Genomic DNA, 15,035 nt, shown 5'->3' with positions numbered 1-15,035 from the left:
ATAAGAGAAAGGAACAGCTGTGGAGAAGACGTCATAGAAGAAAGTAAGGACAGCTGGTTAAGGACAGCCTCCCAAAGAGTTTATAGGTGGAGCAATGGGAGGGGGAATCTTTGAAGGAAACAACAGTCCATTATACGAGCCGTTGCGGAAGCATTCTGTAAGTTTTAATCTTGGGTTATTGAAGATAACTTTCTAGGCTCCTAGCCAAGGGGTGGCTTTATCTATGTAATTAATCGTGGCAAACAGCAATGCCTGGGTCTGCATATTCATTGGAATCACGGGACAGAACACCTGGTCCATTACCCAGGCAGCCTGAGCCTGTAGCTTCTTGCTCCATTGCAGAAGATTTCCCTCCACCCAGTCTGTCTTGCTGGATTGAGAAGTCTGTAGTGAATTGTTTTATAGAAAATTTGGGGTTAGGCCTCACCCTTCTCCGATTGGCTACCTGAGGCTATAGTGGCCAGGCCTCCAACCTTGCCCCCCTCCCACTACCTACTTGTTGCTGGCCTCTGATTTTGAAAGCTGTCTGTGCCAAAAAGCCACCTCTCCCATTTCTTTGACTCATGGGTGGTAGGAGGGGAAGTGGTCTTTGAAATGAGAGTTCACGGGAAGAGAGAAGATTGGAGGTAAGTCTTTTGCTGTCGGCTTCCCCAAATTTCTCAGAACTGGAGACGCACAGCAGGCCGACTTCCCTTTTCCTGCCACTTATGAGCAGCAGGAGCAGCAGGAAAAAAGAAGGTGGCAAAGTAGGAATTTGCACTACCAAGAACTGGCACCAAAAATATACTTGCTTCTTTCTCAGGCAAGACTTGCTTAACTGCAAGGGTGTCAACTGCTGATGTGCTTCCCCTATAAATATAGTGGACACCATTTCCCTCATGGACTTCCAAGAAAAAGTAAACTATAAGTTTAGAATGATGTTGTGATGGAAGCTTATGCAGACATATGTAATGTCACAACCATGTACAGAAAGGGCAAAGTTGTACAATACACTGCACATTTCATTCCTCTTGCAAATTGGGTGATTGTCCCTATTCTCTCTCTCTCTCTCTCTCTCTCTCTCTCTCTCTCTCTCTCTCTCTCTCTCCCTCCCTCCCTCCCTCCCTCCCTCCCTCCCTCCTTCCCTCCCTCCCTCCCTCCCCCCCTCTCTCTCCCTCCCTCCATCTCCTTCCTCTCTCTTGGGGAGAGTTTTAAAGCATGAGAAGATTGTACCACTATGCACTTAGCCCAGTGATTTGATGCCTCGTGTCTGCTTTTTTTTTTTTTTTTTACTGGTGGAGCAGGTGATCAAAATGTCCAGCAGCAGCAGCAGCTTCAGCAATCCTTCCAGTCACCATAAAAACTACTTTCTATGTTGACCCAAAGGTGCTCTTTCAGGAGGGAACTGGATTTTCTTGATTTTTTCTTTTGAAGACATTTCATTTCTCATCCAAGAAGCTTCTTCAGCTCTGACAGGACAGTGAGGAATGGAAGGATTTACATTCCTTGCAGACAGCTGGACTTTTGGCTATACAATTTGGGATGAACACCCTTTGAATGGTGTGGGAGTAGGAATGGATTTCCAGAGCGGGGGGGGGGGGGGGAATCGCACATGCAGGAACTAGGAGCACTTCTTGGGTGACCGTGAGGACACAGAGTAAACCTCCAAGTGGCCTCAATGACTCTCTAAAAGAATGCAAATGACCAGCTGTCTGCAAGGAATATAAATCCTTCCATTCCCCACTCTCCTGTCAGAGCTGAAGAAGCTTCTTGAATGAGAAGCGAAATGTCTTCCAAAGAAAAAAACAAAGTCCAGTTGCCTCCTGAAAAAGCATCTTTGGAACAACCATGACCTGGGCTTGCTTCTAGGTTTCTAGAGCTTTATTTATTTATATGACTGTCTATCTCACAAATGTGACTCCAGGCAGCTAATAAAATGTTGAAACAACAAAAACAACATTATTAAAATATAAAACACCAAAATGGCAATTGAGGATAAACTCAGAAAAGAGAATTGACAATGACATGAGCATTTAGCCTCCCATCCATTTTCCAGATTTGTCTGCCAATGCTTCCCGCTTTGAAGTTTTTAAGATTATTCTCACACATGATACTGTAACTTTTAAAAATAAAATAAAATAAGGAGCAGCATAATTAATAACTGGTTTATTATTTGGTGTTGGAGAAAACAATTGTGAAAGCTGTAGAATCCCAGGTGCGACCATGTGAATTATTTCTGAACTGGAGTTTGTGCCTTGCATTTCATTTATTTCTCACTTCTCTCAGTTTTTTCCTAAGTGAAGAAAATGAAAACAGTTTGAAAAATAGATTTATATTAGCGAAGTTGCAAGAATATATGAAGGGTCAATCCATGGCGAATCTTAACAGAGTACCAATAGTTTACAAAACCTAAGGCCCATATCCTTGAATCTCTATAGTAGCAGTTTATAAATCTCTGTCTCTCTTTTTTAAAAATCGGTTGTTGCATGGGTGTTTGTGTGTCAGGAAAGGAGTCACCTTTCCCCTTTAAAGACATGTGAACAGAGCAATCTGAGCTGCAGAAATCAGGATGACCACAGGATGGCAGCAAAGAGTTAAGGTTTCTGTAGGTCCTTGCTGTCCTCTTGTGATTGTTCAAGATTTTTGCAGCCTAGATATGGTAGCCCATATTAATGATTTATTAATATACTGTATATAATTTTTAAAATTATAGGGGGTGAGAGGGAGAGAAGGCAGGAGATTTGGGTCTTCTGTGATAGACGTTAAACTATAGAGCTACACTTAGGGCAGGGAGATAGTGAAAGAGAAATACATGCTTTTTTCCTTATTTTTTCTTATTTTTTCTAAGGACCTGCTACCTAGGTGAAACAGATATAAACTGCTTTTACCTTTTAACGCTCTTCTAAATACTGATACGTATAAGTGCTTGACAAATCAAAGTCAGATAGGCAGAGTCCAAACATGCCTTTTATAATGTTTTTCTGCTCTATAGCATCTCTGATCAAATTAACTTATCAAAAATTGCTGCTCTGGATCTCCGCCTGCTAGCCTTCATATTCAAATCATAGTCTAGGGTTAGCCTGACATGGCAGCAAATCTGGTCATGGTTTGCTGTTGTATAAAAAAAAGGTTCAAGCCACTTCCAAGGAATGTGCAGTATGGACATTAATCTCATTCCCACTTCCCACTAAAATTATGTTTTATCAGAATCCTTCTTGTCTTGTTTTCGTGCTTTTCGTGCTTTGTCCCGTGATATCTAAGAGAATGCCAGTTTTCGGAATGGAAAGAAAATGTGCCTTTTGAACCCCTCAGACTGCCACTAATGCTAGGCATGAAGCCACCTTCCTTCAATGACACCCTCTGTCACCATCCCCGGGGTGCAGAAATCCAGGATGGAAGCGTGATTTGTTGTGAGATGGGGAGAATCAATAGATCTGATTAATCTCAGAGAGGCACCAAACCAGTGGGAGAAACATGGAGGTTTCCTTTCTTACCTTGAGTAACAGCCCAGGCTCCTACACACTGTTCCCTCTAAGGTGCGCGCCAGCGCGCCCGCGCACGTGCCTAGAGTATACCGCGCAGTAATTTCTAACTGCCGCGCAGCGCCAGCGTCGCGTATTTGGTGTGGACACACGGTCTCCAGCCAGCTCCAGCTAAACGCAGTTCATTGCCGCCTGACTTGTGACTTCAGGATTCTCCTTAATCAGTGTAGGTCAGAAATAAAAAAGGGAAAGGGGCACTTCAAAACAAGCGCCCCTTTCCCTTTTTTCTTTTCGACCCACAATGATTAGGGAGGATACTGAAGTCGGGCGGGGACAAGAAGCGAGGAGGCAGAAAAAGAAACAGAGGCTAAGGAGCTTCCCCCGCCCCCTCCCAGCAAAATCTAACCGGGGAGCCGGGCGGGCAGTAGCAAATTAGCCGATCACGCCGCGTGATCGGTTAATTTGCTACTGGCCACGCGGCGTGATCGGCTAATTTGCTACTGCCCGCCCGGCTCCCCGCCGCCTGATGGATCAGGCAATCAAACACCTCCTGGACATTCAGGCGGTGGAGTTGGTTCCGCGGTTGGAACTGGGCCACTACTCCAACCTGTTTGTGGTCCCGAAAAGTTCGGGGGGTTGGCGAGCGATTCTGGACCTCAAACGTCTGAACCGATTCTTGGTGTACAGACGGTTCAAAATGTCTTCCCTCAAGTCTATCCTTCAGGGCATCCGAAAAGGGGACTTTCTAGCATCGGTAGATCTCACGGAGGCCTTCCTCCACATTCTGATCTTCCCGTCTCACCGCAGGTTCTTACGGTTCTCACACGGGAACCAGCATTACTAGTACAGGGCTCTTCCGTTTGGCCTGGCCTCAGCTCCCCGCGCCTTTATGAAGGTGCTGGCAGCACTGGCGGCTCACCGTTGGGCCGTTCCGGTAAGACTTCAGTGTTACCTGGACGATGTCTTAGTTCGGGCGGGGTCCCTCCCTCAGGCACTCTTGGACCTTCAGCTCACCATAAGGACTCTTCAGCACCTGGGGTTCTCAGTCAATTTCCCCAAGAGCCATCTGTCCCCATCCACTCGCATCCTTCATCTGGGGGAAGTGATAGGCTCGATGGAGGGGGTTGTTAGCCTGTCACAGGAGCGACAGGACGGACTGCGCCAGTTAGCGGAAAAGGTCCGCGTAAGTCGGTCCGTTTCTGTCCTCACGTTATCACAGTTGCTGGGCAAGATGGTGTCGTGCATAAGGATAGTTCCATGGGCCAGACTCCATCTTCGCCCGTTACAGTGGGAACTCATACCGTTCCAGAGGGGGCGGATGAGCAACTCCCTCCGTGCTCTCCGCCTCCCGGCGGGGGTTCAAACATCTCTGCGTTGGTGGGTGTCTCCGGCCATCCAGAGGGGCTGTTCCTTCTGGGAGCCGGACAGAGTGACCGTCACCACGGACGCGAGCCCCTTCGGGTGGGTGCCCTGGTGGGCTCCCGCCTGGCTCAGGGCAGGTGGACTCAGACAGACCTCCATCACAATATAAATTGGTTAGAACTGAAGGCGGCAATGCTCGCCCTCCATCACTTCCGGTCCTCGGTGGAGGGCCGGCATGTTCTTCTCCTGATGGACAATGTGGCCACCAAGGCCCACATCAATCGTCAGGGGGGGACGTGGTCTCAAGCACTCTGGCTAGAGGCTCTATGCCTGGGCGCCTGGGGGGAGAAACACCTGCTGTCATTAATCTCGGAGCACATCTCCGTCCTCTCCAACCACCAGGCGGACTGGCTGAGTCGAGCTACTCTGGACAATGGCGAGTGGCAGATCCATCCGGACATCTTCCGGAGGATATGTCAGAGATTCGGCACTCCCCTGGTGGATCTCTTCGCGGCTCCTTCGAACGCACATTTGCCCCGGTTTTTCACTCGCTTTCAGTCTCGGGGGGCGGAGGGGACAGATGCTCTCAGGAGCAGGTGGCCGGCGGGCCTCCTGTACGCCTTTCCCCCGAATCCGCTCATCCCGGAGGTTCTCAGGAGGGTGGTGGCAGAGAAGGCTCTGGTCATAGTGGTGGCCCCCTTTTGGCCCAGGAGACCTTGGTTCGCAGATCTCAACCAACTATCGGTGGCTCCCCCGTGGAGGATTCCACAGGAGGAGGTGGTCTTGCACCAAGGGGTCCTGGTTCATCCAGAGCCCCAGTGGCTGCATCTGTCCGTATGGTTGTTGAACGGGGACTGCTGAGGGCGGCAAATCTATCCTCTGGGGTCATCAGTACCATCGAGGCCTCAAGGCGGCCCTATACGAACCGGATATACAATTCGACCGGGGACGCGTTTGTGAGGTGGTGCACCCCCCATCAGATTTCTCCGACTAGGGCCACCATCCCTAATGTTTTAGACTTCTTGCAGAAGGGCTAGGAAGACGGACTGTCACACAACACCTTGCGGCACCAGGTGGCTGCTCTCTCATCGGTTCTGGGGGGTGTGGGGTCTACCTCGTTGTCTCATGTTCCCCTGATCAGGAAGTTTCTTAAGGGGGCGGCTAATCTCCGGCCTCCCCCCGTTCACAGGTTTCCTATGTGGGACCTGCCACTGGTTCTCAGGGCTCTGACGGGGGCTCCATTCGAGCCGCTCAGGTCGGTTCATCTCAGGTTCTTGTCCCCTAAGGTGGTTTTTCTTGTAGCGATTATCTCCGCCCGGCGTATCTCGGAGCTGGGTGCCTTGTCATCCAAAGATGATCTTTGCCACTTTCATGCAGATAGGGTGGTTCTTCGGCTTGACCCCACATTCCTCCCGAAGGTGAACACCCCCTTTCACAGGGCTCAGGAGGTTGTTCTGCCGGATTTTTGTCTAGGGCCGTCTTCGGATAGGGAACGGCTCTGGCACTGTCTGGATGTTCGTCGGGCCTTACGCATTTATCTCCGACGGACAGCGGAGCTCCGTCGGTCGGAGGCTTTGTTTGTTTCTTTTCAGCCTAGGACCTTGGGTGCTGGGGTCTCCTCAGCCACCATTGGCCGTTGGCTTTGCCAAGCAATCAAGGAAGCGTATGGGGCGGTGTGGCGTCCCGCTCCTTCAGGTATTACGGCCCATTCCACTAGAAGTGCCGTGACCACGGTGGCGTGGGCCACTAGGGCCCCCCTCGAAGACATTTGTCGGGCCGCCACTTGGGTGTCCCCGACTCCTTTCATCAGACATTATCGTCTGGATTTGTTCGCTTCGGCGGATGCCTCCTTTGGTCGAAGGGTGTTGCAGAGGGTGGTAGCAGATACTCCCCTTGGGCCATAGTAGGTGGTTACATTATCCCTCCCTTGGGACTGGGCTTTGGTATGTCCCACACGTGACCACTCCCTCTCTTCCACTGGAAAAAGAATGTTGGTCTTACCTGAACGTGTCTTTTCTGGGGAAGAGAGGGAGTGGTCACGACCCGCCCTATTCTTGGTTGTTAGGGCCAAGGGGAGCCCGGGGTCCCCCTGGGGGGGGAGGTTGTGTTGTTTGTTGTTTATTGTTCCAGTTCTGCTGTTCGCCTTCGAGGAAACTGGGAAGGAAAGGAAGGCAGGAGTATTTAAGCGTTTGCTCTCAGTCTTTGGACCAATCAGGCTATGAGAATACCCACACGTGACCACTCCCTCTCTTCCCCAGAAAAGACACGTTCAGGTAAGACCAACGTTCTATTTAGCTGATAAGGGCCACTTGTACAAACTAACATTGCAAACATGACACTGTTCCTTATATGGCCAAAGGCTCATAATTACTCTGTTCACCAATGCAATATGTTCCAGTTGTGTCTCCAAAATAATATTTTTTGGCCTTTTTTTCTTTTTCATGAAGCTAAAAAGCTTGCAGTAGTTCTTTCCAAACATCCAGTTTATTTTCCTCTTCTTCTCAGGATTATAAGGTAAGGGTACATAAGAAAAGGTCTAAGCCTACAGAATAACAGAGCTGGAGTTGACCTTGGAGGTGACCTTCTAGTCCAACCCTCTGCTCAAGCAGGAAACTATACCATTTCAGACAAGTGGCTGTCCAGTCTCTTCTTAAAAGCCTCCAGTAATGGATCACCCACAACCTCTGGAGGCAAATCTGATTAGTTGTTCTAACTGTTAGGAAATTTCTCCTCAGTTCTAGGTTGAATCACTCCTTGATTCGTTCCCACTCATTGCTTCTTGTCCAGCCCACTGGTGCTTTGGAAAATAGGTTGATCCTCTCTTCTTTACGGCAGCCCCTCAAATATGGGAACATTGCTATCATATCATTCCTAGTGCTTCTTTTCTCTAGTCTACTATGCCCAGTTCCTGCAACCGTTGTTCATATGTTTTAGCCTCCAGCCCCCTAATCATCTTTGTTGCTCTTCTCTGCACTCTTTCCAAAGTCTCAACCTTTTTTTTAATATTGTGGTGATCAGAATTGAGGCAATATTCCAAGTGTGATCTTACCAAGCCATTATAAATTGTTACTAACACTTTGCATTATCTTGATTCCATCCTTCTGTTAATGCACCCTAGGATTGCATCGACTGTTTTTGGCAGATGCAGCACACGACTGGTTCATATTTAAGTGATTGCCAACTAGGACTTTGAAATCCTTTTCACAGTCACTACTATTAAACCATGTATCACCTATTTTATACCCATGGTTGGGGTTTTCTTAGAAAACCTTACTTTTGTCACTCTTGAGAGAAAAGCTTGTGAGGGAGCTGGGAGATTTCAATGTATGTTTCCACTCTGCAATCTCCAGTCTGAGGTACAGACTTTAAGTGGAATGCTGGACACTGTTCCTGGGCCTACCACTGGGAACCAGTGTGCTCCATCTGCTTTCTTGTGGCTTCCTTCCCCCTCCCAAGGCCTGGCATTTAATAATTAAAGGACTTCAAGGGTAAAAAAGGAAGGAAGGAAAGAAAGACAGTCACTCATTTTTTATGGGCTGGACATATGTGCTCATATAATCATGTCCCTTTCATTCTCCAAGGGGAAATGAATGGCCAAAAGGTCAGTCTGTTGCTGCCTGGTCCTTCAAGGCATCTCACTTTCATTAATCTATTCTTTCGTGCACATATCTTTTCTGCCACAAATGCATTTCTTTCTGCCGATGAGAGCCCTTCAACACAAGTGATTGCATTTACTTTTTCTCACAAAAGAACTCTAAAATCAGCGGTTCTCAGCCTTCTGTATCTCAAGGTCCATTATTCGTTCTTTCTAGGACTGGGTCCCAGAGTAATAGAAACAAAAAGACTTCATCTCCTCCCTCCTGAAATAGGTATGATATACCTATATGTAAAACACTCATATGTTGACAGATATTCTGTGGTCATATTTGTCATTCATAGTCATTTGAGGGCTTGAAGTTTCAATGAAACTTAGCAATGAACTAAGTTGTTAACTAATGAAAGTTAGCAATGAACATGAGTTGCGTACGGATACTTTGGGATTATTTCTAAGTCTCATCTGCAGCTTGCAGGCAACCAATTCAGAACTATTGTTCTATCCCTGGCCAGTGCCAGGATGCCAATGAAAGCATCCCCAAAGAAGGCTATCAAGTGCTTAAGAATACACTATAGAAAAATTAAATCTTCTTCCTCAAGACACTTTCTTCTCCCAGGTCACCATAAAGTAGGACTTAGAGTAGGATCTCCTCAACAAAATCAAGAAGCAATGGTAGAATGCACCTTTGTGGTTGCATGCTTTCACTGAGGCTTTTACAAATGCTCTTACTCAGAAATGCCTAGATGGCTCAGCCCAAGAGAATTGGGGAAAGTTTTGAAGGAAAAAAGTGACAATGGCAGACTAAGAAGAACAGCCTGTTTTATTGATTGGGGGCGTGTGGAGTTGATTTTCCTTTTTACTCAGTTATAAAAAACAGAATGATCTTTTTTCTCCCCCATGGTCTTTATTTAGGTTGTACTATTTCTGGTATAAGAATGTGTATCACGACAGAACTTCTGCTGATAGCAGAGCAGAAACATTGCCCTTAACATTTCTCCTATTTTTCTGGGAACATAACTCATTTAATATAGCATGCAGGGAACATTTCCCTTCTATTATGCACTATTTTAAATATATATTAACTTTATTCTTTAGCTTTTTAATCATTTTTATTATTTCCATACCATTATTTTCTTCTCCCAATAATAAAGCACATGTGTAAAACCAAGAGCTACATGATAAGGTTAGAAGACCTGCTGGGTTGTGAAACTACCACTGGGAGAGGCTGGTCCTGAATTCATTGTACCTCAGAGATTTCTTTCCAGCATTCGGAAATATGACTTAGAGTTATGGAATGTGGCATCTTGATAATCATGAATTCACATACTAGTATTTAAAAATAGAAAAAGGCTCTAACTTTCTGGCATGTGCTGTGAAAATTTGTAAGTGCAAAAACAGCAAGGAGTTTTTGAGCACGCCGACTAGCAGTCTGAAGACATAATGAAAACTCCTTAATTGCACAACACATGGACAGACTTACCTATAGTTCCCACTAGGAAACTATGAGCATCCTAAAGCAAGCTAAGTCCAGAAAATTCTAGAGAATTCCTGGAAGTCTGGCACTCAGACAAATCCACCATTAGCGGACATAGAGTGAAAAATAACATCTATATTTCATTTAAAAGAGACAATTAAAAAGCTAAACAGGAAGCAAAAAAAGACTCCTCACCAGCAATCAAGACCCAGATAAGCAGAGCTTAATACCAGGATTAATACCAGACCAACCAACAAGCAGTAAACAATATTACAGTAAAGGAACTATGAACCCAAACAAACAGTAAAGAACAGCCTAATTAAGGAACTACCAAAAACACTCCCATCATTATGATAGGCAGGCCACCCATATATAAACAGAGAGCAAACTCCAGTGCCTTTTAGCACTGATGATGTTACTCAGTTGGGTAATGAAATGTCTGTAAGAAAACGTCCAAGCTCAGAGAGCACAAAGCACTAAATAATTTTACTATGCCACTTATGATTATGGTATTATTTTCAATTTAATGGCAAGAGGAGAAATCTGGCTGATGCTTTAAACTCTACAACTGAGTTGTCCATTATTGCAAGAAAAGCCCAAGCTGGTGTGAACCATTCTCTTCCTAGTGGTTCTGAGTGGTTTCCCAGTATGCCTCCTCCTGGAGGTCACCCAAAGCCTTTTAAGACCACCTCTTGTTCCTGATTGCCTTTTCAAGGGAAAGTCTGAATGACCACTTAGATGGTAGAGGAGATCTTCAGTAAAACAAAACAAAACAGGAGGCATAAGCACCGCCATTCCCTGAAAGTAGAGATGTCACCATCATTCACCCTTCTAAAGTCCCTAGACAAAGACCAGTTGGATCATTGCCCATCCAATGCTCAGGAGCTGAAGAACAGTTTGCCATATCTCTTCTTTCACATCATGGAGAAAATCTATCAATGTGGCCCCTAATCTTTGATTGGGAGCCACCTGGAGATCGTTGAAAGATAGCCAGCTACATGTGTTTTAAATAAATAAATATAAATAAATAATGACTTGATGGCATGTAATTAATATCCTCTTCCTTTGCAGCTAAATAGAGTGATGAACACTGAACACAGCTACAGTCTTGCTGGCATTGGGAGAAGTGGTCCTTCAGTTTGTAGTAAACACAGATCTGCTTAGACATTTACTTTGCCATTCAGGCATTTTTGCTCCATTGAGTTTTGAGCAGTTTGCTTCCCTTGTTGCCACAGTCGGTAGATCCCAATCTTTTGTTTATAGCTTATCCAATAAGCTATACCAGCCACAAGAGCAATAAACGCCACCACAGCAACTATATAGCCAATGATATGGCCAATGGACCGAGGAGCTGTGAAAGGGAAAAAAAAATGAATGCATTAAAATTTAGCATTGAATAGGTCCATAGCATTACAGTTCTACCAACTTGGCAGTAATAGTAGCAGTTATTTTTCAGGCATGGTACATAATAATAAAATACAACTTTTAACAATTTGGTACAATAATACAGTACATTCAATAATATAGTACATTCCAATCTGAGAACACAAACTATAAGCCCTCTCTAAGATAATGGCCTATAGCAGGAGTGTCAAACTCAAGTCTCGGCGGGTGCTTAGATCTGGCCCAAGGGGCAACATTGGAAACAGGAAATGATCAGCCTTTGGTGCCTCTGCCAGAGAAAAAGAAGCTCAAGAGGGCCGCTGGCAGTCCTCCTGAGCTCCACTTTTGCTGGGAGAGGGTTGTAGGAAGTCATCACAGCCGAAAATGGAACTCAGGAGCCCATTTTCACTGGAAGAATGCTTGGGCCACCACAGGTGCCATTGTCATGAGTGATTTTTAGCTGGCTACGCCCATCCTGGCCCTCCGGGGTCAAATACAATCCTGATGTGGCCCTCAACGAAATTGAATTTGACACCCCTGGCCTATAGCATGTAAAACCATCATGGGGGACTTATATTTGAATCACAATAAGAATTCTGCACAAGGAATTGATGCTTAAGACAACATCAAAGGTTCATTAAGATAAAAATATTTGAAACTTGCTGGATACCCATGCTCCACTATGAAACTATGTGATCGGGCTTGATAAATCGACACTTACACCTTGAAAATTAATGAGTAGTTACAATCGGCCTCTCCCCTTATCTCTGTCTGGCTTGCCCCACAGAGGCCTATCCTATCCCCTTCTCTCCCTTAGTCTAACTCCTTAGCATCAGAGCATTTTTCAGGTTGGGATGGGGAGTAGAATGTCTCAACTCCCAGCCCACAGGCCAGATGAGTCACACATTGGCCATGTCCATGCCCATGCCCAAGTGGTAGTTCGAACAGAGTTCTTTTCAGGTGGGGAGGGGGAGTAGAACATCTAACTCCTTAGCATCAGAGCGTGTTAATAATAATATAAGAAATACTAATGATCTGATTGTCATTTTGAAAAATCCTTTCTTAGCAGGCATCTAGATGCCAAGAGGAACATAAGTGCCAAATTTCAAGTTTGTAGCTTTACGATTCTGGAGATTTTATGATGCTGCGTGAGTGTTATTTCACTTTTATATAGAGAAATTTTGAAAAAATAGACAGATGAAAGTTGGTTCCAGAGAACTGGCACTGGATGGGAGAAAAGTAATATTGAGTGTGTATAAGGCCAGAGAGGTTAACACCTTCAATTTAAACTTGTACCTTGAATAAACACCAGCCAATGTAGGGATTAGAGATAGATTAAACAATGTCCAAAATGGTGTGAATTCTGGAAATGGATCAGGTAATAAAGAGAAATCCATACTGCTGCAGTCATCCAGACATGAGATGGTTGACTGTTTTGTCATCTTGATGGCGGGGAACAGTGGATCCTACAATCATTGATTAAATTAACACTACAAATGGGGATGGTTTTATTGAGGAAGATCTTTAAGGAAAGTCACTCATTAATTTGGACTCACCACTGAGGAAGCCAACAACTAGAAATAAAAAAATAACCCTTAGAAAATGGAAAAGAAAGATCAGGAAGAAATACAGCAGTCTCTGTCTTGTTCATGTTTGCTTTCTCTTGGTGAGAATCTATGCAGCCCTACAAATGCATTTAGAAGAAGATGCTAATACTATATCATCTGGAATAGAGCCAGAGGAACACACCTGGATTTTGCCTGCATACCTTAAAATTGAAAATAAGCTTCAAAGGACCCAAAAGAGATAAGAGTAAAAAAAAAAGAAAGAGAGAAACTGAATCCTAAAGAATGAGATAGAATCATTCCACATAATAGAGAAAGAAAACTGAGACAAATAGGTGTGAAATCAATATCAGTTCTGATATTACTAAGGGAACTCACATAGGAAAATAATATAGATGATTCAAGGAAACAAATATAGCAGATAAATGGGGTAATAGTAGCACTGAGCATACGTGGTTTGCGTCGGCCACCCGGAGATTGAGTATAATGTGTCTAAGACATCTTGGTAGAATGAAAACCTCTTACATGAAAACTCCATTGAAGCAAGCATGTGAAACTGAGGAGGAAATTGAAAGATATATTCTCCAAGGAGTTTTGATAGGGATGGAAGAAAAGACAATGGGCAAAAGTGGGAATGTATGAAAGGACTAAGAGATAGGGTTTTTTTTTCCAATAGAGGATGCAGAAAGACATGTTTCAGGGTGTCTAATAAATAAGCAGAGAGCTACAGCACCTGCCAGCAGATGAAAAAAGGCAGAAAAAAGGAGGGATAAATACAGGGAAGAGAGAAATGAATGGAATAACTGATGGTATATATGTGATGATTGAAAGGGAAGACTTTCACTTTGCTAAATGATATCTGTGAAAAATTCCAGTAGTTGATCCTGGAAGACATTTCTTTCAAGAATTATACAGCAAGAGTATGTCATCGCTCTCCTATCCCTGTCTCTGCCTTCCAAACCTCTACTGAGTCTCCCAATTTCATACTGTTTAATTTTATTAATGCAAAATATTTGCCAACATGTCTAGTCCTTCCAGGAAATATTTCTTTGCTATATGAAGATGTTGAAGCAGGTGTATTAAAATGGAAATGAATATATAAGAGCTTAACCCAATCATGTTAGCTAAAGATGACTAAAGATGAAATTCAACAATAGGTGAAGATACAAGTTGGAGAAGTAGATATAAAGATAATGGCAAATTATTGGAGGGCAATTGAATGAGCAGGATGCTGGCATAGGAGACTACCTTCAAGTCCCTCCCTCTCTCTAAACCCTTCTTAAACAGAGTCTCTTCACAATGAATCTTGGCTTAGCACCAGAACCTTTTCAAATTTTTATTGACTGGGCTATAGCTGTGATGGCCAGAATTTGTATACGTTTGTTTCACTGGGTTAATTAATGACTTAAGTACTTAACAAATAAAGTTAAATGCAGATTTGGCTGGTAGTTACAAGACGTGACACTGTGGTCATTCTTGTTCTTTAGGTCAAGGAGTTAACTTACATTCAACGTGTACGGTCACATATCTAACATCAGAACCATACTGATTAGTAGCATTGCACTGATATATGCCATCATGCTCTATCTGGATCAGCTGTGGTTCCCCAATGTTATAAGGTCTCCCATCTTTCCAGCACTCAACAATTGGTGTGGGGTTTCCCAAGGCCGAGCAGGTAAGTGTTGTCGTACTTCCCTCCGTCCAACTCCATGTCTGGGGACAGCTGGAATCATCCATTTGGGGCCAGGCTAGAAAGGAGAAAGAAATGTGGTTAGTTTCACTGGTAATAATGGATGTAATGAAGCAATTATGCATTGCAAAACTGCAGAAGCATTGGTGATAATCTATTGCAGTTTATACAATGTTCATTGTCAATGGGTCCTGGAATCTATAAGGATACTACCATGATCCTCTACAGGAGGAAAGGCAGAATTTAGCAACTAGTGTCAAAGTTTGGGAATCCCGAGTCTAATTTGCACAGACCCCCATCTTACAGATACTTTGTACATATCTTTATTTGCTTCCGCTATGTGCAGGATCCCCTTTTCCTAAAGACATCTGCCCATCGTACCTACCAAGACTACAAAGCTGGGGGGAAGGTGTTTTTTGTTTGTTTGTTTAACTCGTCTATGATTTTTCCAAATTGAATACTCAGAGCTGGGTTCCTACCGGTTCGGACCAGTTCGGCTGAACTG

The 15,035-nt window shown here is 44.4% G+C and overlaps 1 protein-coding gene across 3 annotated transcripts in view; it reads right to left on the bottom strand.

Moving 5' to 3' along the window:
- LOC309402009 (intercellular adhesion molecule 3-like) overlaps positions 1–15,035 on the bottom strand; it is a 64,906-nt gene that overhangs the window by 35,886 nt on the left and 13,985 nt on the right. Inside the window, exons 6-7 of one of the 3 annotated variants that reach the window (XM_081971466.1) lie at positions 14,346–14,588; positions 9,221–11,243 (exon numbers count right to left, since the gene is read on the bottom strand). The exons of the other annotated variants lie outside the window; for them this stretch is intronic. Of the exons in view, the coding sequence (XP_081827592.1) occupies positions 11,053–11,243; positions 14,346–14,588 (434 nt within the window). The 3' untranslated portion in view covers positions 9,221–11,052. Of the gene's footprint in view, positions 1–9,220; positions 11,244–14,345; positions 14,589–15,035 lie in introns of those variants that run through there. 3 annotated transcript variants of the gene reach the window in all.

Source organism: Natrix helvetica (assembly GCF_964273705.1).
Source record: "Natrix helvetica genome assembly, chromosome: 1".
Lineage (NCBI taxonomy): Eukaryota > Metazoa > Chordata > Lepidosauria > Squamata > Natricidae > Natrix > Natrix helvetica.
The sequence above is the reverse complement of the archived record's forward strand: the minus strand, read 5'-3'. Positions and strand labels throughout refer to the sequence as shown.